Source organism: Canis lupus, chromosome 32 (assembly GCF_048164855.1).
Source record: "Canis lupus baileyi chromosome 32, mCanLup2.hap1, whole genome shotgun sequence".
Lineage (NCBI taxonomy): Eukaryota > Metazoa > Chordata > Mammalia > Carnivora > Canidae > Canis > Canis lupus.
This window is the reverse complement of record NC_132869.1, coordinates 34,041,923-34,067,175: the sequence shown is the minus strand read 5'-3', so window position 1 is coordinate 34,067,175 and position 25,253 is coordinate 34,041,923. Positions and strand designations below refer to the sequence as shown.

General features: G+C 43.5%; 1 protein-coding gene across 3 annotated transcripts in view; it reads right to left on the bottom strand.

Moving 5' to 3' along the window:
• DIS3L (DIS3 like exosome 3'-5' exoribonuclease) overlaps nt 1–20,111 on the bottom strand; it is a 33,875-nt gene extending 13,764 nt beyond the window's left edge. For 2 of the 3 annotated variants that reach the window (XM_072809217.1, XM_072809219.1), the window contains exons 1-6: nt 19,869–20,080; nt 18,181–18,334; nt 8,025–8,153; nt 5,526–5,661; nt 2,421–2,597; nt 1,058–1,136 (exon numbers count right to left, since the gene is read on the bottom strand). In XM_072809217.1, the coding sequence (XP_072665318.1) occupies nt 1,058–1,136; nt 2,421–2,597; nt 5,526–5,661; nt 8,025–8,153; nt 18,181–18,334; nt 19,869–20,007 (814 nt within the window). In that variant the 5' untranslated portion in view covers nt 20,008–20,080. Of the gene's footprint in view, nt 1–1,057; nt 1,137–2,420; nt 2,598–5,525; nt 5,662–8,024; nt 8,154–18,180; nt 18,335–19,868 lie in introns of all 3 variants that reach the window. The other variant, XM_072809218.1, reaches the window with a different exon arrangement.
• Between the last annotated feature and the right edge of the window lie 5,142 nt (nt 20,112–25,253).

The following is a 25,253-nucleotide window of genomic DNA, read 5'->3' as shown; positions in this document are numbered from 1 at the left end:
TGCCACACATCATGAATCTGACGTCTCATCAGCGTCCCTGCAAATAAAAGCTTCCTCCCCCTTCAAAGGTGAAGCCAAACCTCATTCCACAGGTTAGGAATGAGGAAACGCTGTCACCGTGTCCTATGACGTCAGGTGCATGCATGCATTTATTTATTCATTTATTTATTTATTAATTATAGTCACAGAGAGAGAGAGAGAGGCAGAGACACAGGCAGAGGGAGAAGCAGGCTCCATGCACCGGGAGCCCGACGTGGGATTCGATCCCGGGTCTCCAGGATCGCGCCCTGGGCCAAAGGCAGGCGCCAAACCGCTGCGCCACCCAGGGATCCCTCGTCAGGTGCTTTTATAAGGCCTACCTCACCCGTCTCTCACGGTAGGTAATAGGCCCCTGCGTGAGGCTATGTGAGCCCACAGCGTTCCAGGAGGCCACGCAGCCAGGGAGCGGTCGGCAGGCTGAGGAACCACGGACACAGCCAGCTCACGAGCAGCAGCCGGAGAGCCACTGGGTGTTTTCCACCCTGCCATCGAGGCCCTCAGAACTATATTCTATTATGATACAACTTACTTCCACATCTTCTTCATTTTTATCACTTTTACAATTATTCCAGCAAGACCACAAAGGGCAGTGTCTTAAAATCACAGCCAAACTGCCTCAGCAGCAGATCTAGCCCCACCACTCACCAGGTGTGTGAGCTCGGGCAAGTGACTTTGTTTCCCTGTATTACAGTTTCCTCATGTGTAACCTTGTGTATCTTCATGGATAAAAGGTGCAAAATAATGATAGTATCCACGTTAAGTGCTTAGAAAGGTACCTGATGCGTATACAGCAGGTACTCAATAAAATGTAGCTGTTCTCATCTTTAAAAACTGATTGCAATAAAATCAGAAACTATAAACTTCGAGGGGGAAAAAACACCAATCTGTGACCCCCACACACCCAGAGTGGGGATACCTGACATGGCATACATGACGGCAGGGTCAGCTTTGCTTTCTTCACCGTGTAATATCAGAATAAAGATGTAGTACGGAAGTTTACGTAAGGCTTATACTGAACCTGAATCTTTGCAGCTGGCTCCTTGAAGTCGAACGAAAGCTTCTATCTGCGCCCTGTGTTTGTTGACATTCAGGATTCCCTACAATCATAATAAAAATCAATAGAAAAATTTCTTTACTGCCCACTTTGCCTCCAAAGGTACAGTTTTCAAAAAGTATATGAAAATAACCCCAAAATATTCTTTTAAGGTCTGTGATCCCTTCCTTTAGGAAAAATACTCATCACCAAGGTCTCTTTTCTCCAGAGAACACACCATCATTTTGAACTATTCTTGCCTATACCAATAAAGGATGTATTTTACTGAAGTGATGAGTGGTCCTCAAAAAATCTTTTTCCTCAAAATATCCTCCCAGGAATGCTGTAAACTTTACTACCGAGTTGGAAGCATCAGAGTCTCTAGGCATACTCATTTAAGATGCCCATACTTTAGGGGCACCTAGGTGGCTCAGTTGGTTAAATATCCGACTCTTGATTTCATGCTGGGTATGCAGCCTGCTTAAGGTTCTCTCTCTCTACCTATCCCTCCCTAACCCCTACTCCCTTGCTCTCTAAATAAATAATAAATAAATAAAATTAATAATAATAATAATAATACCCACACTTTAGGAGGGACTTTGGCATGCTATTCTCAATGTTTGGCTTGCATGAAAACTGTCTGAGCTGCTTGTCAAAATGTAAAATTCATGATGGAACAGTGCTGTATCTCAATAGTGGTGGTGGATACACAAATCTACTGATGTGATAAAACTGTACACACACAGACACACACGTAAAGCTGTTGAAATCTGATAAATAATCTGATTCCTTATCAACACAGCTTAACAGCTTCTGGGTTCTGGAGGACTACAAATGACTTCCTTGAAAGAGGCAGAGACACTGCATCTCTCTCTCTCTCTTGCGTCTCTCATGAAGAAAGAAAGAAAGAAAGAAGAAAAAAAGAAAGAAAGAAAGAAAGAAAGAAAGAAAGAAAGAAAGAAAGAAAGAAAGAGAGAGGCAGAGACACTGCAAAGGAGCCAAGAAGCCAAATTTCACCAATTTCACAATTTTGTCAAAGGCAAATACCTTGATTCAAAATATAGTCTCTTTCCCAGAGACTGGAGGCATTAGAAGGCTTGTGTGGTGCTCAATATATAACCTGATTAAGAAGATTACAGAGTAGCATCAAACCAGGCAGCAAGGTGTCCATAATTAAATAAGCACGTAGGAAGAAAGACTCTCAAATCATCTGAAACACTGACAGCCCTGGCTTACTCATGCCCATTTTATTTACAGCTTTTGAAATTAAAGGCCTGTGATGGCCAATAAAGCAGAGAAGAAAACATGCGGGCTGGTCCCAACGCTGATGCTTCAGGACAACCCTCACCTGGATGTAGCGTCCCGATTTAATGCCAGCTTCTAACACTTCCAGGGGAAGATGTTCTGCGTACTCCTTCCCGTGGCTCTCCTGACTCTCATTCTCTCTCTCCCGTCGAGACTGAAGGATGGAGTCACAAAGCTCATGGGCGGCCTTTAAGTCAGGCCAAAAGTTGTCCAGGTAATTCTGCATTTAATAAAGGCATTAGAGAAACATGGTCAGAAAGATAGTGGTTTGGGGCACCTGGGTGACTCAGTCAGTTAAGTGTGTGCCTTCGGCTCAGGTCATGATGCCAGGGTCTTGGGATCGAGTCCCACGTTATCGGTCTCTCTGCTCAGTGGGGAGCCTGCTTCTCTGTCTCTCTGCTACTTTCCCTGCTTGTGTGCTATCAAATAAATAAATAAAATCTTAAAAAAAAAAAAAAAAGAAGAAGACAATGGCTCTTCCTTTTGGTAGTCTCACAAAAAGTCCTGGATGGGAATTGCTGGCACACATTTTTGAAGAGCTGTTAAATGAGCATTACCTCCCTGAGGCTCACATTACTGACTAGTTTTTTAACCATCTCACTAATCCCTGAAGCCTTGCCAAGTGAACCCTAGAAAGGCCCTTCCCACCATGGAATGTTTACTTTGCACTTTGAAATCTCCTCCTCTCTCTGCACGCATGCACACATCCTTGTCCTGCCTGTCTTTACAAGCATCTCATTACTGCAGACAATGGCCTGCGGTGAATGGAGAAAAGAAGCTCTTATGTGTGAATTCTCATCTTGTTTTTTTTTTTTTTTTTTTCATCTTGACATGTTTGAAATTTATAAGAGACTTAAATAAGCATGTAAAAATGGCAAGGAGCAAAGTGTCTATGGAAATGCCTCCTTTCCCCCCACCTACTGGCTATGTCAAATTAGCAGAGAGTGGCAAAGTGAAGGTTTTCGATTATTCTGAGGCCTCCGCCTCCCCAGCTGCCAGAGGACCAAGTCCTTGGTGACCATCCACAGATGTGGTTAACAGTCCTCACACAGACATACGTATTAATGTGATGACCTGGTACGAAATAGGACTTTGAAACAGGTGGCCAGGGTCCCCTTCACACACTGTTACTGCACCTTTTGGTGTAATTCTGTCGGAGAGACCCTAGGCCAAACACCAAGGCACCACTCACAAGAGGACAGTGTGTTGACGTTGGCTGTGCTACGTCCAGAGTACACTCCCTCAGGGGGTTACTCTCACTAAATAACACCAATTTTACCTGTGTTTTTCACTCGACTTTAAGTCTAAGGTAGAGTCTAGCACGCTCTCTTTTTTCTCGAATTAAAAAGAAAATATATTATCCTTCTCGTCACCACCAGCATTTCTCCCACTGACTTAAGGGAACTGTTCAAATCACTTCCCTTCTTTCCCTAGTCCTTCGAGAAGTTCCGTCTCTGCTAACTCACTACCCACATTCTACGGTCACTTACCACCACCAAACTTCCACCAACTCTTCGCGAGGATATATGGTCTCCACTCTTCCCAGCTAACTTCAAGTCCCACAGAAAATTCTGGCCTTCCCTCTCATCTGAACTCCACAGTACCTCTTTTTTTTTCCCTGCTTTTTTTTTTCCCGCCTTTATGAAGCCCTCAATCACACGGTCTGCTTAGGAGATGCTATACGCAATAAAACGGTACTATAGTGCTGGACTACAAAGAAAAGTAATTTTAACAAAAACTAGAAAAATGTAATTTTAGTCAACTGTCCTCTGTAGGAACAAGACATGATGTATTGCAACTGAAAAAACAAGTGACACTGCCATTAATACCCAGCGCCCCCGGAATTCTCTGGCATACCAGAACACTTTTTTTTATAGCAGGGCCAAGAAAATTCTATTGGCAAATCTTTAGCAATACATGCACCTGGGAACTCTTATAGAATCTACAATTCAAAATCCAACTTGACTTTCTGTAAACTGACAGGGGTAATAGAGGGCCTCACTCTAGGTTCTGAATCAAAAACCAATATCAACCACTGGAACTTGATTGGCCAACTGGGCAAGACAGACGAGACCAGTAATCTACTGAGAGATTAACAGCTTTCCCCCCTTCCCAAAGGGTATCCCCAAAATAGGAGAACTGTGTTGCTAACACAGCCCAAGAATAGGTCACTGATAACACCGTTCCTGTCTGTGATCTGATGTGACAGCCTTCATATATCACATCTCATCACCCCGTCCTTTATCCTTATTAACCCCCATGCACATTCTTAAGTGGGGAAGAGTGAGGAACAGCAGAAAAACATGATTGGCCTTTAAAAACTATGTTGCATGTGTACTCAGAAAAATAATTTGAGGGAATCCCTGGGTGGCTCAGTGGTTTAGTGCCTGCCTTCGGCTCAGGGCATGATCCTGGGGTCCCGGGATCGAGTCCCGCATAGGGCTCCCTGCATGGAGCCTGCTTCTTCCTCTGCCTGTGTCTCTGCCTCTCTCTCTCTGTGTCTCTCATGAATAAATAAATAAAGAAATAAAATAATTTGGGAGGCAGCAGAGCAGGGTGGGTAAGAGCTTTGGAGTCAGAATGCCAGGACTCTAATCTCAGTTCCACCACTTGTTGCCTGGGTGACTTTGTGTGAGTTGCTTAACCTTTCTGTGCTTTAGTTTCCTTATCAATAAAATATAGACAATAACATCTACCTCATGGGATTACAGCAAGAATTAAACAATACACTTAGAATAGTGCTTGGCATAGATAAACGGTGGCTATTACTATTAGGGGGGGCCATGTAAAACTGCCATTTTTTAGGTCAAAAACCTATTGACAATATCATAAGATCCAACCTATTCTCATCATCGTCATTACTAAGATTGTTATTGTTATAACTACACACGAGTTCACTGTCAACAGGGGCTTATTGGGCTGACGTCTCAGATGCTATGGGTCTTCTAGTCACAGAGTTTGCCCAAATTTGCTAAAGCTAAGATTACTTAGTTGGGGAGAAACAAAGACATGGAACTCGTTGGTTGAAGTGTTCCTTCACTCTTCATTGTCCCTTTTCTGTATTACCACCAGGACAGAGAGCTTTGTGGGTGCCACAGAGTAAATGAACGCACACAGACACATTTACGGACACAACAGATGTAAGTACCTTGAAAGAAATCACAAACACTCCTTCTGTTTCACTTCCATACTGCTGAATTGCCTCTTCATCTTCTGTCACCATGACGATAGGCATCCTATCCTGGCAATGGTGATAGTACCAAACGGCTGCATTGTATATGCTCCTAAAAAAGCAAAGGGCATGTGAGCCCTCCCAAGACAAGCTACTGTTCAAAGCTTCACGCCTGGCTTTTAATATGCTCTCCTTCAGTTTATGTAGACAACTATTCATTCACTCAACAACTAATTCTCGAGCACCTGTTATAAATATGTCCTGAGTTGGGTCCTTGCGGGGATACAAAGATGAATTAGACAGCACCTGACATCTCTTCTTCCCGAAGACATCCAACCATTTGCAGCAACCTCTTTCATTTGTTGATGTGGCCCAGAAACCATGAGGCTCTGTCATTTTTTTTTTTTAAGATTTTATTTATTTATTTATTCATGAGAGACACAGAGAGAGAGGCAGAGACACAGGCAGAGGGAGAAGCAGGCTCCATGCAGGGAGCCCGATGCAGGACTCGATCCTGGGTCTCCAGGATCATGCCCTGGGCTGAAGGAGACGCTAAACCGCTGAGCCACCAGAGCTGCCCTCTGTCATCTTTAATACCTTTTAGTTGGAAAGCTGTGACACACAGCACCACACAGGTGACCAAGCTAAACTATGTTTTGTTTTTTAATTTTTTTATGATAGTCAGAGAGAGAGAGAGAGAGAGAGAGAGAGAGAGAGGCAGAGACACAGGCAGAGGGAGAAGCAGGCTCCATACACTGGGAGCCCAACGTGGGACTCGATCCCAGGTCTCCAGGATCGCGCCCTGGGCCAAAGGCAGGCGCTAAACCACTGCGCCACCCAGGGTTCCCCAAGCTAAACTATGTTTAAAAGAGGTTTAAAAGATGAAGAAACAAGTCTGGCTAAGAGAAAAACTAGGCTGCAAATGGCTGAAGATCATAATCCATTAAGGTATGGAATCACATGAAATGTCTGAAAATGTTCCTGAAAAGAATCAAAATTGGAAAAAATAACCCAGGCCTGAAGACGTGTGTTCAAGACTGGATTATGTTTCCAACGATGTGTATCAACTTGGATAATCGGTTTCTGTAGGCATCTGTTTTCCCTGCTGTAAATTAAGATGCTAGGTAAGGTTCCTTTAGTTTTAGGGGTGCCTGGGTGGCTCAGTTGGTTAAGCATTTGACTTTTGGTTTTGGCTCAGGTCATGATCTCAGGGTTGTGAAATCGAGCCCTACGACCAGCTCCACACTCAGCGTGGAGTCTGCTGGAGATTCTCTTTCCCTCTGCCCTTCCCCTGCTCTCTTTCTCTCATTCTCTCTCATATAAATTAAATTAAAATCTTTTAAAAAGATTTAGTTAAAAAAAAAATTCAGCCAACATATACTGAGTATCTATTCTGTGCAAGCCTGTGTAGTTGGTAAGTAAGATCATTTTAAGTACTCACATGTGACCTAATCTAGAGAAAGATTTGCTTTCCCTTCCTGGTATTAAGCCCTGCAGGAACTTAGTACTATAATTAAGGATTCAGTATGCATCAGTGCTTTTTTTTTTTTTAGAGGATTTAAATATTTAATGGCTACACAGATAAAGAATCACAAGGAAAAAGACAATTTAAATATTTTGTATGGATAAGACATTTGAAAGCTTAAGGTCTGCTTGGCCCTCTGCAGAAGAGTTCAGCAGAGGCTATGGGTGCCCAGCCCCTGTGCCCCTGACTTAAGCTGCAGCTGGGCAGCACTTCTAGCCCACCCTAGGCCCAATGAGTGGAGTCAACACTCCTGTAGAATGATCCTCAGCTAAAGGCGGAAGTCTCTTTAACACCTTCGCCTCCACTCTTCTAGGTGACTTCTACGGCATATACTATGCAGCTTCTCAGAGGTTCCCAGTAGGACTGAGCCTCAGTTTCCTACAGCGGTAGCATATCCTGAACTGCTTTCCCTCCTCTGTCTCACACCAGGCACTTCCTCACTCCTGTTTCAGGGAATTACCTCCCACATCAACAACCCACACCCAACTCCTTGCTTCAAGCTCTGCTTTTAGGCAGATATAAAAGGCAACAGCATACTTCCTAAAACAGCTTTAGCAGCATTAACCTACATGTTTCAGGTTAATAAGACTGGTTGGGATATTAGAGCAACCTGTACCAGAAAAATTGAGATGATCTTCGCTTAAAAGTGGGCCTCCTCCTCCCTCATACATACACATACACACACAGAGAGACATTAAAATGATAATGCCAAATGTTAAGATCTGGGGCAAACTCACTCTGAGTATCTGTAGCTCCCTAATGACAATTTCTAAAGCATATATGTATTCAAACAATATAGCTAAAATAATGACACATTATTTCAGTAATGATCATAGTTCCAGAATAACTGGTTTATTCTAGCAAACCATTTAGATCAACTCCCAGAAAACCAATGATAAAGAAATTAAAAAGAGTCATGCAAAACTCACAGCCATTTGGTGGTGCCATACCTGGTCTGCCACTTTTCCATGGATTCTCCTCTTTCCCGAGGGAGATAGCAGTACTGCTGGAATTCATTAGCAAAGAGAATGCAATCATGACGTGCATCCTTTAGGAGGTTTCGCAATTTGTTGTACTGTCTGGGACACAGAAGAGAAAAATAAATCTGACATAGCAGATACTCATCTACTGCCAGCTCCTGCTAAGGATCAGAGAAGATGAAGCATTTTAGGACAAAAGATGGATTCTTTAAAACCCAAGAAACACTTATATATATTGGCCTTAGTATGTGTAGTACTACTGGGCTGTTGTTTCTCAGTTTTGCCTGCTAGAATGTGCTTATGCAGGACCTCATTAATTAGCTTGTGGATCAATCACCCCTGCCCTTTCCCCTTCTAGACTTCTGGCCATTAATGACGGAATTATATGAGCCTGCGCCATACAGCCCCCTCTTCAAAGGCTCTTTGAGGACCAGAGGCAAGCAGGGTTTAGCACTTTATTTCTGTACCTCATTTTGTTCTACAAATGGCATTATGCATGAGTGTATTTTATATTTGCTTGCAGGGATCCCTGGGTGGCGCAGCGGTTTGGCGCCTGCCTTTGGCCCAGGGCGCGATCCTGGAGACCCGGGATCGAATCCCACATCGGGCTCCCGGTGCATGGAGCCTGCTTCTCCCTCTGCCTGTGTCTCTGCCTCTCTCTCTCTCTCTCTCTCTGTGACTATCATAAATAAATAAATAAAATTAAAAAAAATAAAAAAAAATAAAAAAAAAATAAAAAAAATATATTTGCTTGCAGCCTGGAAAAGGACATGGAAAGGGAATAAGTTTGGGGATTTATCTGTGAATTTTATTTATGCAGCTGCCTCATTTACATGAATGAGGGCCAGCTTCATCTGTCAGATAACTAACAAAGTTTTAAGGTTTGTCCCATCAGGAGATCCTTCCAGTGATGCCAGCCAAAGTATCACATCAAATACGCAGCTTCCTATGGGTTGGTTTCTAAGACGATGCTTTTCTTTTTTCTTTTTCTTTTTTTAAGAAGGTGTTTTTCAGTAGTCTGGGTAATATGAAATACAGAAAAGGTTCACAGTTATCTTAAAGGAAGCCAATTGTTTATTTAAAAAATGGATTGATATTAAAATCAGATGTTAAATTAACATATAAATCATCCAAGGTAGATGATTGGCATTTAACATGTGTTTTAATGTAATAAAATTTGTGCCCTTCCATTCTCACCTCCAGCCTGCTGCCATGGATTCTTAAAAAAAAAAACAGATCTTTTCATTAAAGCACTAAAACTCTCCAACTTCTCTTCTTTGAATAAATGCTCATCACCAATATCTGTGTCGTCTTAATGCTTAATGAGAAAACAAGAAACACTGATTTTGTTTTCTTGGTGATTCTAATTTTGAGCTATTTTTAAAAGAATCATCAAGTAATGGCACTTCTACAATTTCATAATACACAAAAGGGTTTAGTTTCAGGTCTGTGAACAGCAGCTTTCCTTAAGGGCATCCTACTTATACAAACGAAAGCTGCCCCACCCCCAACTCAGAAGGGCCTAGAACATATCTAATTGGTGATTTTCCCACTTTCACAGAGATATATTTAAAGTCATTTTTAAGACCTCTTAGAGTAGGCACAGAAGAGTCTACACAACCCTGCTCACAGCAGCTGTCCCTGCACGGGGGTAAGGGGAAGACTTGCACTTTCTGCTTTATACATTTCTGTAATGCATTAATGTTTTTAAATGAGCACTTACTTCTTAAGCAATAAAAGATTTTTTTTTACATTTTTAAAATTTATTTTATTTTTTTAAGAAAGAATTTATTTACTTATTCTTGAGAGACACACAGAGAGAGGCAGAGACACAGGCAGAGGGAGAAGCAGGCTCCCCGCAGGGAGCCCAACACAGGACTCAACCCTAGGACTCCAGGATCACGCCCTGGGCCAAAGGCAGATGCTCAACCACTCAGCCACTGAGGTGCCCCTCAAAGAGATATTCTTATCCTGATGTTCATGGCAGCATTCTTCACAATAGCCAAAAGTAACCGACGAAGCAACCAAAGTGTCCAATGATGGATGGATGGATAAACAAAATGTGGTGTACACATACAAGAGAATATTACTAAGTCTTTAAAAAGTAAGTTCTGAGACATCCTACCACATGGATAAATCTTGGAGATGTTAAGTGAAATAAGCCAGACACAAAAGGACAAATACTGTATGATTCTACCTACACGAGGTATTTAATCAAATCTACAGAGATAGAAAGTAGAATGGTTGTTGCCTGGGGCTTGAGTGGGGAGTTAGTGGTTGGTTAATGGGAGAAAAGTTCTGGAGGGGATGGTGGTGACAGTTGCAGGAAATGTGAATGTACTCAATGCCACTATACACGTAAAGATGGTTAAAATGGTAAATCTTACGCTATATACATTCACCACAATTAAAAAAAAATAGGCCAGGTGAAAAAAAAAAAACCAAACAGGACCACCCATTGCAGTGGGAGAAGTGCTCTGAGGAGAAAAGTGCAGGGTGTGACAAGACCATGGGAGGTCTGGGGAAGGCATCAGGGAAGAGGTGACACCTGAGAGAAGGATGAATGAGAGTTAGCTAGACAAAGGACTCAAAGGAAGAGATGGGACAGAAAGTTCAGGATGGTAGGCAATATGGTTCATGCGCCCAATAAACATTTTCCAAATGCTTAAGTGAATTCCAACTGTTTTTTTAAAGATCATTATTATTATTTTTTAGATTTTATTTATTTATTCACAAGAAACAGAGAGAGAGGCAGAGACATGGGCAGAGGGAGAAGCAGGCTCCCTGCAATGAGCCTTATGTGCCGGACTTGATCCCAGGACCACGACTTAAGCCAAAGGCGGACACTCAATCATTGAGCCACCCAGGCATCCTGAACTCCCAACTTTGTGACAACAGTGATCCAGCTACAAGATACTGGTGTGTCCAGACCAACCTGGACATTTTTGGAACCTGGTGACTGTTTTGCTAGCTCCACACACACCCCTGGACTTGTTTAGGACACCTGTACTTTGGACCCAAGGATTCTCCAATCCCATCCTTCCTAGATACTGATGTTCCACAAGCCAGACTCAGGGCGTTTACCACCAAATTAGAGGAATGACACAGCAAAATATAGAACTTAACAGAAAGAAATGTTCTCAATTTAAAGTTTCGTTCCCATATATTTTCCATAGACTTTCGTGCATGCTTCCATTTGTCAGCTACCTATCAGCCAGATAAGACGAATGAACAAATGGTACAAGAATATTAATGGAGAAAGCAGGAAAAAGTGAATCACTCAGAGTGTGACAGTCGGGTTTTCTCGTAGGCATGTGGGCTTCTGGCTGTAATTTAATAGTGCATACATACAATATAGTCATATTTTTTGCTAGTCAGGGCTGGTGGTGCATACGATGGGGTTAGATATATGAGTATCCTGCATAGAGCCAGCACAGAGCATCATGGTGCCTTGGACAAGTTTGGTGTGAATGATACAAGAACAGCAGTTTCAGACAGTCAAGTACAATAAAGTAATCTGAAGGTTTAAAAATTCCAGTCTTGGGTGCCTGGGTGGCTCAGTGGTTGAGCCTTTGGCTCAGGTCATGATCCTGGGGTCCTGGGATCAAGTACTGCATCAGGCTCCTCGCAAGGAACCTGTTTCTCCCTCTGCCTATGTCTCTGCCTCTCTCTCTGTGTCTCTCATGAATAAATAGAATCTTTAAAAAAAATAAAAATTTAAATAAATAAATAAATAAATAAATAAATATTCCAGAAGAACCGCAGTTTCCCTGGACTTGCATTCCCCAATTCTCTATTATTTGAATAGTTCAAATAATTTCTTCAGGGTATGGCCACGCTTACCTTCCTTAGATTGCTTTTTGTACTATTTTCATTCAAGGATGATCTCACCTACCGATGCAAAGTCCTCTCTTCCTGCTGCCTATATTCTCTGGGGATTAGAAGTGGGCATCCCACAACCAGTTGGGGGAGGTACAATGCTGTGTTTCTTCGACCAGTTTTTGCAGAATTCTGCTAAGGTCTCTTAGGTAGACTTACCCTCACAGGTCTTTGAATTTTGTACAAGAATTTTTTTCTAGGGACGTCTGGGTGGTTCAGTGGTTGGGCATCTATCTGCCTTCCGCCCAGGGCATGATCCTGGAATCCCTGGATACAGTCCCGCATTGGGCTCCCTGCATGGAGCCTTCTCTCTCTGCCTGTGTCTCTGCCTCTCTCTCTCTGTGTCTCTCATAAATAAATAAATAAAATCTTAAATTTTTTTCTGAAGTTTTATGTATTTAAGTATCTCTACATTCAACGGGGGGCTCAAACTCACAAATCTGAGATCAAGAGTCACATGCTCTTCAGATCGAGCTATCCTGGAGCTCCAGAGTTTCCCACAAGAATTCTGAAAGTCTGTGTTTTGCTTTTTTTAAATTTTCATTTTTATTTATTTTTTTAAAAAAATTTTTATTTATTTATGATAGTCACAGAGAGAGAGAGAGAGAGAGAGAGAGGCAGAGACACAGGCAGAGGGAGAAGCAGGCTCCATGTACTGGGAGCCCGACGTGGGATTCGATCCCGGGTCTCCAGGATCGCACCCTGGGCCAAAGGCAGGTGCCAAACCGCTGCACCACCCAGGGATCCCTTTTTTTTTTTTTTTTTTTTTTTTTTTAAAGTAAGCTCTATACCCAGTGTGGGGCATGAACTCATGACTAAAGATCAAGAGTCACACATGGTACTGACTAAGCCAGTCAGATGCCCCTAGGTGGTACTCTTAAAACATTTTCAAAGGCATATATTTTCGACCCTCTGAATGCCCTCTAACTGCACTGCCATTTGGAAGCCTCAAAGACAACCTCAGACTCACAACCTCTAGCTCCAGCCCTCGACTTCCTCCAGCGCTCCCTCTCTATACAGTCATGCAAACCAGAAACCTTGGTGTTAGCCTTGACACCACCTTCTCCTTCCCCTTACACATCTAACTCCATTACTGAGTTTTATAGGTTTTACTTATTTTATTTTTTATTTATGTATTTATTTTTAAAGATTTTATTTACTTATTACAGAGAGAGAGACAGAGAGAAAGCGTGCGCGCACAAGCAGGGAGAGTGGCAGGCAGAGGGAGAGGTAGATGCAGGGCCCTGTGACCATGACCTGAGCCGAAGGCTGACACTCAACACCAACTGAGCCACCCAGTGCCCAGGTTTTATTTGTTTTAAATAACAGCTTAACTAAGAGATATAATTCATATACCATAAAATTACCCTTTTACTTATTTTTTTAAGCTTTTACTTATTTGACAGAGAGAGAGAGTGCAAGTGAGGACAAGCAAGGATAGCAGTAGGCAGAGGAAGAGGGAGAAGCAGGCTCCCCACTGAGCAGGGAGCCCAACATGGTACTCGATCCTAGAACCTTGGGATCATGACCCAAGCTGAAGGCAGACGCTTAACCAACTAAGCCACCCAGGCATCCCTAAAATTATCCCTTTAAAACATACAATTCCATAGTATTTTGTATAGTCACGGAGTTATGCAACCATCACCACCAAGTCCAGACATTTTATCACTCCAAAAAGAAACTTAGATCCATTAACAATATTCCTCATTCCCCTGCCCCTGGCAACCATGAGTCTATTTTCTGTCTCTTGGATTTACCTATTCAAGGCATTTCATATAAATGGAATCATACAAAAATGACTTTGTGTGGCTGGCTTCTTTCAGCAAGCATAATATTTTCAAGATTCATCCATGTTGTAGCACATGCCAGCGCTTCACTCCTTTCATGGTTGACTAGTTGCCCACTATATGGATAAAACACATTTTGTGTAATCATTATCAGTTGTGGACATTTGGGTCCGTTTCCATTTGGGGGGCTATTACGAATAAAATTGCTATGAACATTCTAGTACAAATTTTGCATGGATACATTTTCAATTCTCTGGGTTAAAGACTGAGAAAGATCTACAGACTTTTACCTACTAAGAGGCTGTTGGAAATATCTATTTCTTTCCAACATCTCTCATGTGAACTAAAGTCATGGCCTCTTCAGGGCACCTGGGTGGCTCAGTGGTTGAGCATCTGCCTTTGGCTCTGGTTGTGATCCCAGGGTCCTGGAATCGAGTTCTGCATTGGGCTCCCCATGGGGAGCCTTGTTCTCCCTCTGACTATGTCTCTGCCTCTCTCTGGGTGTCTCTCATGAATAAATAAATAAAAACTTAAAAAAAATCACAGCCTTTTCTCCACCAGCCTAGTCATCTTTTCAAATAAGGAATTTGATTATACATAGGATCTTGCCCTGCTTACAGCCCTTCACCAACATCCCTGAGACCCATTATCCACCCCAGGGTCTTCTTTTAGTTCCCTGAATGGAGCAAATCTCCCTCCCCATGACCCTGCACAGCAGGCCCCTTACGTGGACAGCTTTTCTCCTTTGCCTGGTTTACATCTACCCACCCCTTAGAGCCCAGCGGAGGAATCTCCCTCAGGGAAGCTTTTTCTTGCCTCTCTGACTAATCTGGGCTCTTCTGGAACCAAGCACCTATCCCTCAGAGCTTCTGGCACAGCTGCAGTCCCCCACCTGTTTGCGTCATTATCTGAGTACCACCTGTCTCCCCCAACACCGCGTCTGCTTTTGTTCACCATGCCATCCCCAGTGCTAGCACAGTTTCCAGCATGTCTTTCGGTAAATATTTGTTGAATGAACAGATGAACACCTACATACGGGCATGAATGCAGTGGACAAGACAGACTCACAGAGTCATCAAATGATCCCTCACTGAACAAGTGTGTGATGACAGTCAAGTTAGGCAGAAGATGTGCTCATGCTGAACCATCAAAAACGTGATTTTTTTCACAATGTTTTCTATAATATACTTAGGAGAACGGGCATTTTCTGCATTGATACTATTGAAATCATAATGTAAAATCATATTAAATACAGAACCAGATTAGAGGCCGTGTCTTTTTATTATTGTGAAACCCAACTCCGGTGATTTCATTTCAGTAGAACAATGTCACCTGTCACAGTAAATTAGTGTTCATTTGCAGTTTTCTTATTTTGTAAGCTTTGTTTATTTAATTTGAAGGTCCAATTTGGGTTTAGGGCTGCAGTAAGTACTTAAGCATGAGGACTTTACATCTGGATTTATGTTTAAACATGTTTAAATAACAATACAATAAAGCAAATTAAGACTGGTGTCCAGGAAAAAAAAGTTGATAAAAATTCTTTTAGAAACAAAGGCAATAACATTACTCATGCTAAGTTACAATGATATATTGGAGGGGAGTCAGATCATTTGATCTCTTAGATCCTCTCCAACTATAATATTTTGTATGTTATATACTGAGAAACAGAGATGTTAACTGTTGAGACTCTAAAGCTATAATGAAGGAATTCAGGAGGGGGTCAAAAGGAGAAAGCAAGGCATCCTTATACCAGACACTAGAGCAACCAGGTATTTTAACTGACAAAGCTTTTTTTAAGCACAAATGTTCCTAAAAGCATATCAAATAGAATGAATTATTGATTAGCATCACAAAAATCTCCAAGGAAGGAAGGAAAAACAAAAGAAAACATTTTAAATAAAGCAAAACACCAGAGGGCCTCCTGTAGGCCACTTATGATTAAATATAAAAAATCCAATGACTTACACTTAACACTTAATGAAGTTCAAATTAATACAGCAAATTCCCTGGATCTTCTACATTTAAGGGCTGTGATCAATTATAAAGTTAGCTTTTGATATATGACACTTTTTAGGGTTTAGGTAATTTGGTCATTTAGTTGTTTGAACCTGAATATAACTGCTGGTTGCTTACCAGGTAAACAAAGCACGAAGTCCCAAACTTGTTGAATCCTTTTCCTGTCTCTCCTTTCTCTTCAGTTACATTCATGACCCCTGCTTTAAAAATCGATCTTAAACCTACTTCCTTCAGAGGGCTTTCTGGCTAAACCCTCACACCCCATATTTACCTCTGCACTTTGCATAGTCCACATTAAGTCATACGGCCTGCGTGTAATGCGTGCCCCCTTAACCTCATTGTATTTGACCCCAACAAGAAACAGCTTTGTTGAGAGAGGGACTGATACAGTTGATCCTTGAGCAACCCTAGTATGAACTACGGGGTGTCCATTTATAGGTGGAAATTTTTTGGTAAATACAGTATAGCAGTGTAAATGTTTTTTTTCTCTTCATTATGGTTTTCTTTCTTTTAAAAAAAAATATTTTATTTATTTAGGGGTTGCCTGGGTGTCTCAGTTGGTTAAGCGTCTGCCTTTGGCTCAGGTCACGATCCTGGGGTCCAGGGATCAAGCCCCCCCACTAAGGGCTCCCTGCTCAGTGGGGAGGTCTGCTTCTCCCTCTCCCTCTGCTCCTCCCCTTTACTTGTAGTCTCTCAAGTAAATAAATAAAATCTTAAAAGAAAAACGATTTTATTTGAGAAAGCTGGTGCAAGAGAGCATGAGTGGGGAGGGGGGCACAGAGGGAGAGGCAGACACCTCTTTGAGCAGGGAGCCTTCTGGGGGGGGCTCAATCCCAGGACCCAGGGATCATGATCTGAGCTGAAGGCAGATGTTCAACCGACTGAGCCCCCCATGTGCTCCTTCATTATGGTTTTTTAAAATAATGTTTTCTCTAGCTTACTTTATTGTAAGAATATGGTATATAACCTGTAATGAACATAACACATAAAATATATATTAATCGACTATGCTGTTAGTAAGGATTCTGGTCCACAGCAGGCTGTTAGTTAAGTTTTGGGGGAATCAAAAGTTATACATGTATTTTCCCCTGTGCAGGGGTCCAAGCCCCTAATCCCCACGTTGTTGGAGGGTCACTAATATTTCTTTTTGTATTTCATAAAGCCTAGAACTATGAGCTTACAATGTGCATATCAGATGGGAAAACCAAGGTGTTATCAGACCCATCTATTTCACAACTCCTCATCCTTTGCTCTCACATTTAGTATATTTAGGTACATAGTAAAGCGATGGAAAACCAATAGTTTTTCATTAAGTTAACTACTTTTGAAATGTTTGGGAGAAAAGACATTTAAATTCCAATTCTTTGCTTTTGAATGTCCCAAGAATTGGCTTTTAAAACAACTCTTAATATTAAAAATATTTCAGAAAACAGAAGTTGAAAAGGCTCGGCAGAGTGCTTGCAATCCAAATGATAGCAACAAATTGATTTTAGTAGCAGAAATTGAAATACGACACCTGGAACAGCATTCAAACCCGAATGTGAATAAACATCTATATCTTTGTGTCTCAGCAAAATCAACTTCAAACTCATTTAAAAATATTCTATCTGAAAAATCTGCAATCTAGTTAATGTACATTTTTTTGAACTGAGCATGTAAGGACAACTCATCATTTTCACACACAAATAAACATACTTCATCTTTTACCACCAAAGTCTGAAGAAACCACATTTAAAAAAGAGTAAACACACAGTTTCTTCTCTTTAAATAACTAGGGGTGTTAAGAGGTTGTATGTATAATTCCAATATGCTGTTTCCATGCAGTCTTCATGTTCGAATCATAAATCCTTTACCAATGTTAAATGAGGCAAAGCCATTTTTTAGATATTTGTCTAAAAGGTGAACAATTGTTCTTCATTTAGGTATAAGGCAATCATTTTAGAGTGATTTTAATCAGAAGTCCTTTGTTTAGCAAATACAATGAGTATGGTTGGTAGTTATACTAGTAATGTAAAAATAAAGCAAGTTATTTCTGCTTTCCTTAAATAAATAAATCACTACAAGTACAATTTACACCCATAATAAACAGTTTAAAATTTAAAAATAAAATAGTCCCCCCCCACACACACACAAAAGGGTAGGCTTTTGAAACAATACATCTAAAAAATAAATGCAAACCCAAAGCCAAGAATCTTAAATACCCATATACCAGGGACACTGCAGTTTATTGATCTATAGTCAGATCTCTCCGCCAGGTGTTGAAGCAGAAATATAAAATAATGTCACTGCATTCCTCACCAGCGAAGAGAATACCAAATTAGCTCAAAAAGTCCTTTCTGACAAAATAACGAATTCCTCCCCATTCCCGCCAACAAGGGACCTTTTTCTAAAGGGGAAAAGAAAAATATGCTGTATAGAAATAAAAAATAATGCAAAATGGATACCTGCGACCTCTTTGATGCTGCACGGTTTGACAAGCCGTCTGCATGAAAATAATTCCCTTCAACTCTGGGAACTCAAGGATCTCCAGGTAATCTTGAACAACTTTCCAATCTGGGATCATGTAATGAGTCACGTCACTAGACAAGAGTTTCCCATCTAAAACATAATTCAAAAGGTAAGCGATTAGACAACATTTGCAAACTTGGCTTATTCCTATTTGAGCATCAAGGTGCTGCACTCTACAAAAATAACTCCCAGTCTCAACTACACCTTAAAGTTTTTTTTTTTTTTTTTCACCTTGAAGTTTTTAAAGGACAGGACACGTCTGCTTTGGGAGAGGTCCAAAGTTCAGGTAAACCCAGCAGCTTCATTTTTCTGAAGCTACGCAAAGGAAAAGCTCAGCGTGGTTTATGGTGTTGCCAGTGGTGCAGAAGATGAAATTTTTAAAAAGCAAACATCTTCAGCACACCTTAAATATGTATTTGTTAAGGGACTGACATACACTCACATTCAAATGGGGGGGAGGTCCCCCGAAATATATATGTTAACCACTTGTTTCTGCCGAGCAATTTCAAGTGGGTTCTGAATCAAGCCCGTGTACATGCTCCGAAGTCTCCAGGGGCCAGAAAGCCGGCATCGACTAGAAAGGATGCTCAGGGATCCCTGGGTGGCGCAGCGGTTTGGCGCCTGCCTTTGGCCCAGGGCGTGATCCTGGAGACCGGGGATCGAATCCCACATCAGGCTCCCGGTGCATGGAGCCTGCTTCTCCCTCTGCCTATGTCTCTGCCTCTCTCTCTCTCTCTCTCTCTGTGACTATCATAAATAAAAAAAATAAAAATTAAAAAAAAAAAAAAAAAGAAAGGATGCTCAGTGCACGCAAGGGCAGGGGTTAGGCTTTCCGCGCGGCCTGCATCTCCGGGAGCGGGGTGAGCCAAGCTGCAAACTGAGGATTCCAAATACTCTCCGAGAAGGACCCCCCTCTTTGACCCCCCAAACACATACACATACACACGGCCCTGCTCCTCCCCCACCAGGGAGGGGAGAGATCTTCCCAGCTAACCCGGGGCCACCCTTGCAGCTGAGCAACCAAGCCGGGGGGCGGGGAAGGTTAGCGCACAGCGGCTCCAAATCCAACGTCCCCAAGGCCTTCCTGTGCAACCATCCAGGCCCAGACAGTCGACACATTTTAGGGCTGCCGGCTGTCCCCCAGTCTGAGGCATGCGGGCTGGCTGCGCGGCTCAGCCATTTGGCACCACCTTTGTCCCAGGGCGTGACCCTGGAGACCCGGGATCGAGTCCCGCGTCGGGCTCCCTGCGTGGTGGGGCCTGCTTCTCCCTCTGCCTGTGTCTCTCATTAATAAATAAATAAATAGAATCTTTAACGCTGGTGGGGAGTTGGAAGTGTCGAAGGAGCAGCAGCACGGTGCCTCGCCCCGCCTCTCACCGCCCGGCACCCCCCATTTCACCAGTGCGCCGTCCCGGGGGGCATCAGGGGCAGGCCCTGCACCCACGTCCCCCCCCCCATCACCCCCCCGCCCCCGGAAAGCCTCGATCGCCAGGCCCCTGGGCCGTGGGGGCGCCGCGCTCTCGGGCCCTGCGCCTGATGGGGGCGGGGTGCGGAGCCCGGGAGCAGCGGCCTGGCCCCGCGCCCCGCGCCCCGCGCCCCGCCCGCGCCCCGGCCCGGCCCCGACCGTTGCGGCAGGCGGCGGGCTGCGGGCAGAGCGGGCTGTGGCAGGGCACGCTGGGCCGCAGGTAGTGCTCCCGCACGATGCGCAGCGTCCGGCCCTGGAAGGTCCTCAGGAGCAGCACCTTCTCCCGCTTCTGCAGCATGCCGCCGGCGCTGGCGGGACTCGGCCCGGCCCGGAGGCCGCCCGGGGAGCTGCCGGGAGGAGGCGGGCGCCGCGCGGGCGGAAGCGAGGCCGCGGCTCCGGGCCCGCCCCTCGGCCCGCCTGGTCTACGCGGGCTCCCGGGCGGCGCTGCAGCCGCAGGAGCGCCGCGAGGGGCCCCGGAGCTGCAGCCGGCCCCGCCTCAGTTTCCCGCCTGCCCACCGTTGCCCCCCGGAGCGGGGGGGGCGGTTAGGGAGAGGAGGAAGCTGACCCCAAAATAAAACGCCCCGGGGAGACCACATATGTAGATTGCGTGGAAGCAATCTGCAAGGTTGGGTGCAACCCTGAAGGATTCTTGGACATTTATTTCCACCCCCCACCCCCACCCCCAGGTCCTTATGGGCATAGGGGCTGCAGGGTGGGGAATTAATTAGTTAGTGTCCTCTGTTCCTCGCTCTTGCTTTCTTAAAAGAGCTAAAAGATTCCGATGAAGAAGCCAGAAACGCTGCCAGACCAGCATTTTTATCCCCACCCCCCCCGTTCAAAAAAGTATTTATTTTTAATTCCATGTATTTTTAATCCAAGTAAAAATTCAAACAATGCAGATAAAATGAAAACCAATCCCATTTCCTTGAGGTCAACACTATCTGTTCAGTCCCAACGTTGATGGCCTCTGGCCTCGGCAGCCTGTGGCAAAGGAGTTTTGCTTTTTTTTTTTTTTTTTTTTTAGATTTTATTTATTTATTCATGAGAGACAGAGAGAGGCAGAGACACAGGCAGAGGGAGAAGCAGGCTCCATGCAGGGAGCCTGATGTGGGACTCGATTCCAGGTCTCCAGGATCACACCCTGAGCCACCCAGGGATCCCCAGGAGTTTTGCTTTCAGGCTGGGAGACCCAGGCCCAGTTTCTTCAGGGATCACACACTCCTCGCTGGCTAGAAGCCTCTGCTCTTCCAAGCACTCACAGAGACCTTTGAGCTGTACCAGGGGCATTACATACAAGTGTCACATTTGATTTCCACAAGTCAGTGGAGTCAGGCTTATTATCCCCATTTTACAGGCGATGAAACAGGATTAGAGAAGGTTAAGTGGCCAAGGTTATCCAGTTATTAAGTGGTAGAGTCAATATTCGAGCCAGAATCTGGCTGAATCCAAAGCAGGCTCTTAACTAATGACTGTGTTATTCACAGATGAGTAAAATAGAGCTCCTGCATCGAAGGACTTTATGATGCTGAGCTCTGGTTAAGGCACCTCAACCAGCTGGCTGGGGCTATCAGAGCTTCCTAGTGTTAAAAAAAAAAAAATTCAAGTAAATCTAAAGATCAAATTGGCTTTATTTAAGGATTTATGGATCGCCCAGCATCCTATCTAGCAAACAAAAAAGGAGCTCTGAGGAGCTGTGCAAAATGCAAGGGCTTTTTAGGCAGAAGGGAAGTTTTTTAATGGAGTGGATTGTTTCAGACAAGGTTACCTTCCTTTGGGGGAACAGAAGGGGTCTGTCACGAGGAATACCTTGCTAGTGTTGATCAGATAATTCCAGATAGTCTGGCTAAGGTCACATTCCTGGGAGAGGCTGAAACTGCAATTAAGTCTGGTTTGCTGTCATGGGGGTGATTTGGGGCCTATTGTTCCTTTCTTTTTTTCCTCTTCCCCCACTGAAACATGTGATCAAAATTGAAGGCATTAGCACACCTCTCAGCTGCCACTCTGTGAGTTCTCACAGCTTTTACTGATCCTCTTTGTGATTTTCACAGGTCTGGATTTTTTTTTTTTTTCCTGAATCTCTGATATTCGCATATCATGACTCCAGGTTCCCAATTTTCTAGGTGGTCATTTTCTTCATTCCTTTTTTGGCGTTCCAGTCTTAGGGAGATCATTTGCTTGGTGGTTTGTGGCCACACACCTGCATTTAAAGCTTTTGAAGGAATATAGTGTGCCAGGAAGACCATGGTGATTATTATAAGCAGAATAATTCTCGGTGTTTGGAGAGCTCTTTGGAGCCATTGGTCCCCAGGACCCAACCCAATTAAAATCAAGTAAGTCAAAGAAAGACCCCAGCAAAGCAGTCACCTCTTTAAGCCAAGTGGCATGGAGAGTGATCTTATGTGACCGTTTCAACTTCTCCAGAAGTGTGAATCCAGTACAGCAGGTAGTGTTGGCCACAGCACGGGCACTTCCTTGCTCAGCTGAAAGATCTTTAAGGGTTATCTTATCAAGAGCAACTTTGGCCGCAGAGTCTAAGGATCATTGTTGGGTAACTGTTGTCTTAGCGGATTCTGCAATATTTTCAAGAGTGAAGGAAGGTTCCTGATCATATTCTTTTTTTTTTTTTAAGATTTTATTTATTTCAGAGAGAGAGCACAAACAGGGGAAGGAGCAGAGGAAGAGGCAGAAGCAGACTCCCCACTAAGCAGGAAGCCCCAAGCAGGGCTCCATCCCAGGACCCTGGGATCATGACCTGAGTCAAGGCAGACTGAGCCACCCAGGCACCCCCCTGATCATATTCTTATTTATCTGTATTCCTAGCCTAAGAAATAGGGCCCTGGGAAAGGAAGCAAATCCTGAATCCTGAAGGTTTCTTGGAAGGTCCTTTCTAATTTGATGATGTAAATTCAGTGGAGCTGACTAGTGAGAAGGCTTAGTTTGTGAATGGTTGGGGCACAGTTAGGGAACCTCTGAGGTATCGCCTGGCTGTGTGTTAGCCATCCAGGCATTTAGAGACCCAAGGAGAATGATAACTGCCACAGACAAAGATAAACCATGTTGTGGCACAAACCATTCCTGTTGAGGTGTTACCATCAATGGATTCACTCACAGGGATTGTTGCATTTGCTTTTAAGCCAGCACCCAGTTTGATTTTCAGTGTATTTGGGAAGTAAATTTCCTAGCACCGAATAGTTGTTCTAATACCATGCAAAGATGGGTGCTGCTGGTAAGACATTTTTGCGACTGGGGGCAGATCTGACTTAGACAATCTTGAGAATGTAGGGGTGCAAATGTACTGAGACTTGCATAGGTATTTGTGTCTGCTTGAGTACGAACAGTTATAAATGGAGAAAGATAAAAACAAGGCACTGGATTTCTGGCCATAAGAGTTGAACTTGATAAGAGACTTCTAAAGGGGGTATCTATTGTGGTGGTGGCATTGGGAATAAAAGAGAAATTGGTCATGGGGATGACCAGAGGAGTCTAGCATCAAGGACAGACCTGAGTTTTTGGTGACAAATTCAATAATTTGAAAGGTTACTCTCCTTAATAATGATCTCCTTAGCAATGATTAACAATGTGAGATACAGATGATGGCATTATCTTTCCAGGCCAATGTCAGAGTAAAGGAACGAAAGAGAAGAAAGGATTTCCTGTCTATTTAAAGAATGAAGTCTTGCGGCACCTCGGTGGCTCAGTCAGTTAAGTGTCCAGCTCTTGATTTCTGCTCAGGTCATGATCTCAGAGTTGTGAGACCAAGCTCTGCATTAGGCTCCCTGCTCAGCATGGAATCTGCTTAAGATTCTCTCTCTCAAAAAAAAAAAAAAAAAAAAAAAAAAAAAAAAGATTCTCTCCCAGGGTGCCTGGGTGGCTCAGTCAGTTAACTGTTTGCTTTCGACTCAGGTCATGATCCCAAGGTCCTGCTCCTCGGGAAGCCTGCTTCTCCCTCTGCCTGCTGCTCCCCCTGCTTGTACTCTCTCTCTCTGTCAAATAAATAAATCTTAAAAAAAAAAAAAAGTATAAAGTCTTGATTTGGCATCTTGGGTGAAAGCAGTCTACCTCGATGTCAGCTACTTGTCTTCCTTACCAATTTGATTTGGAGGTTTCCAGCATCTGCTTGGGACCAGATATCAGGTGGGGACTTCTTTGCCTATGAGATGTGCACCCAAGGCTCAATGCCTTCTAGTTTCACAGCAGTGTCAGGAGCACCTGGTAAGGTCCCTTCCAACAGGGTTCAAGAGCTATCTTCTTCTGATGACATTTCCAGAATACCCAGTGAGCAGGCTCTGGGTTGTGACCAACAGGACCCTTTGAATTGGGATCTGGGAAAGCTTCTTTAACCTGTAGTTGCAATAGCCAGCCAGGCCTAGCTTTAGCATAAGACATTAAAGATTTACAGTAACTGGTCATCCTAGCATGAGACCAGCAGACATAGTTGACTGGTGACTATCTTACATGAAGTGAGTTTTTATGTTTCCCAAAGGGGGTCTGCAAATAGTCAGCAAAACCAGAGCCAATACCTTAGGCCAATGGAATCCAGTAGTTTCAGCAAGTTTAAAGGTTTTTGTTTTTTGGGTTTTTTGTTTTTTGTTTTTGTTTTTTGCTGGGCAGCGAAGCAAAGTTTATTGAGTGATAGAGTATAAAGCTCTCAAAGAAGGATGGGACCCAACAGGGTTGCCAAGTTTAGAGAATTTTAAGTTTGAGGAACCCATTTGTTCTCAAGACCTTGCCTGATGATTGAGGGTGATAGGGACAGTGATAATTCCCAGAAGTTTGTAAGGTTTTTGTTAAAGCTTATAGATATGAGGTGGGTGCCTGATCACTGGAGACTGTGGAAGGTATACTCCCGAGTGGGAAATATGTTTCTACTAACAATTTCTCTGCCTCTGTGAGGACATCGGCCTGGAGGCAGGGGAAGGCTTCAACCCATCCAGAAAACATACAGAGAATAACAAGGACATATTGATAACCCATATGGGGTGGCAGTTGAATGAAGTCCAGCTGTGGGTGCTCAAAGGGTCCCCAGGGAGTTTTGAGGATCTCTGGGAATAAACAGTTTTTCCAAGATAATGGACCCGTTGGTTTCCATAACATCCCCAAATCATGAATGACCCCAAAGGCATACGGGTTATCAGTATAAATATTAACAGTTGGCCCTTGTGATGATAAGTGGCATGCTCCAGTAAGGGCGTGGAGCTCTGCTGGATGGATTTAACTCGTGGGAGGTGATCTCTTTCAAGTAGCTCATATTGGATAGTAACAGCACAGCCAGCTTGGAAAATCCCTTTCTCATTTTCATAGTGTGACTCATCGGGAAACAGAATTAGATCAGGATTAGTCAAAGTGGTGTCTTGTAAATCAGGATGCAGTGTCACAAAGTGGGACATTATTACCTCAGAGTCGTGGAGCTTGCCTTCTTCAGGCAGGGGCGGTAGCGTGGAGGGATTAAGAGCGTGGCAACATTTAAGAGGTAAATTAGGTGGTGAGGCAGAAGGATCCCAGAGGAGGAGTTTGCTCTTATATTTCTGCAGAGACATATTATGT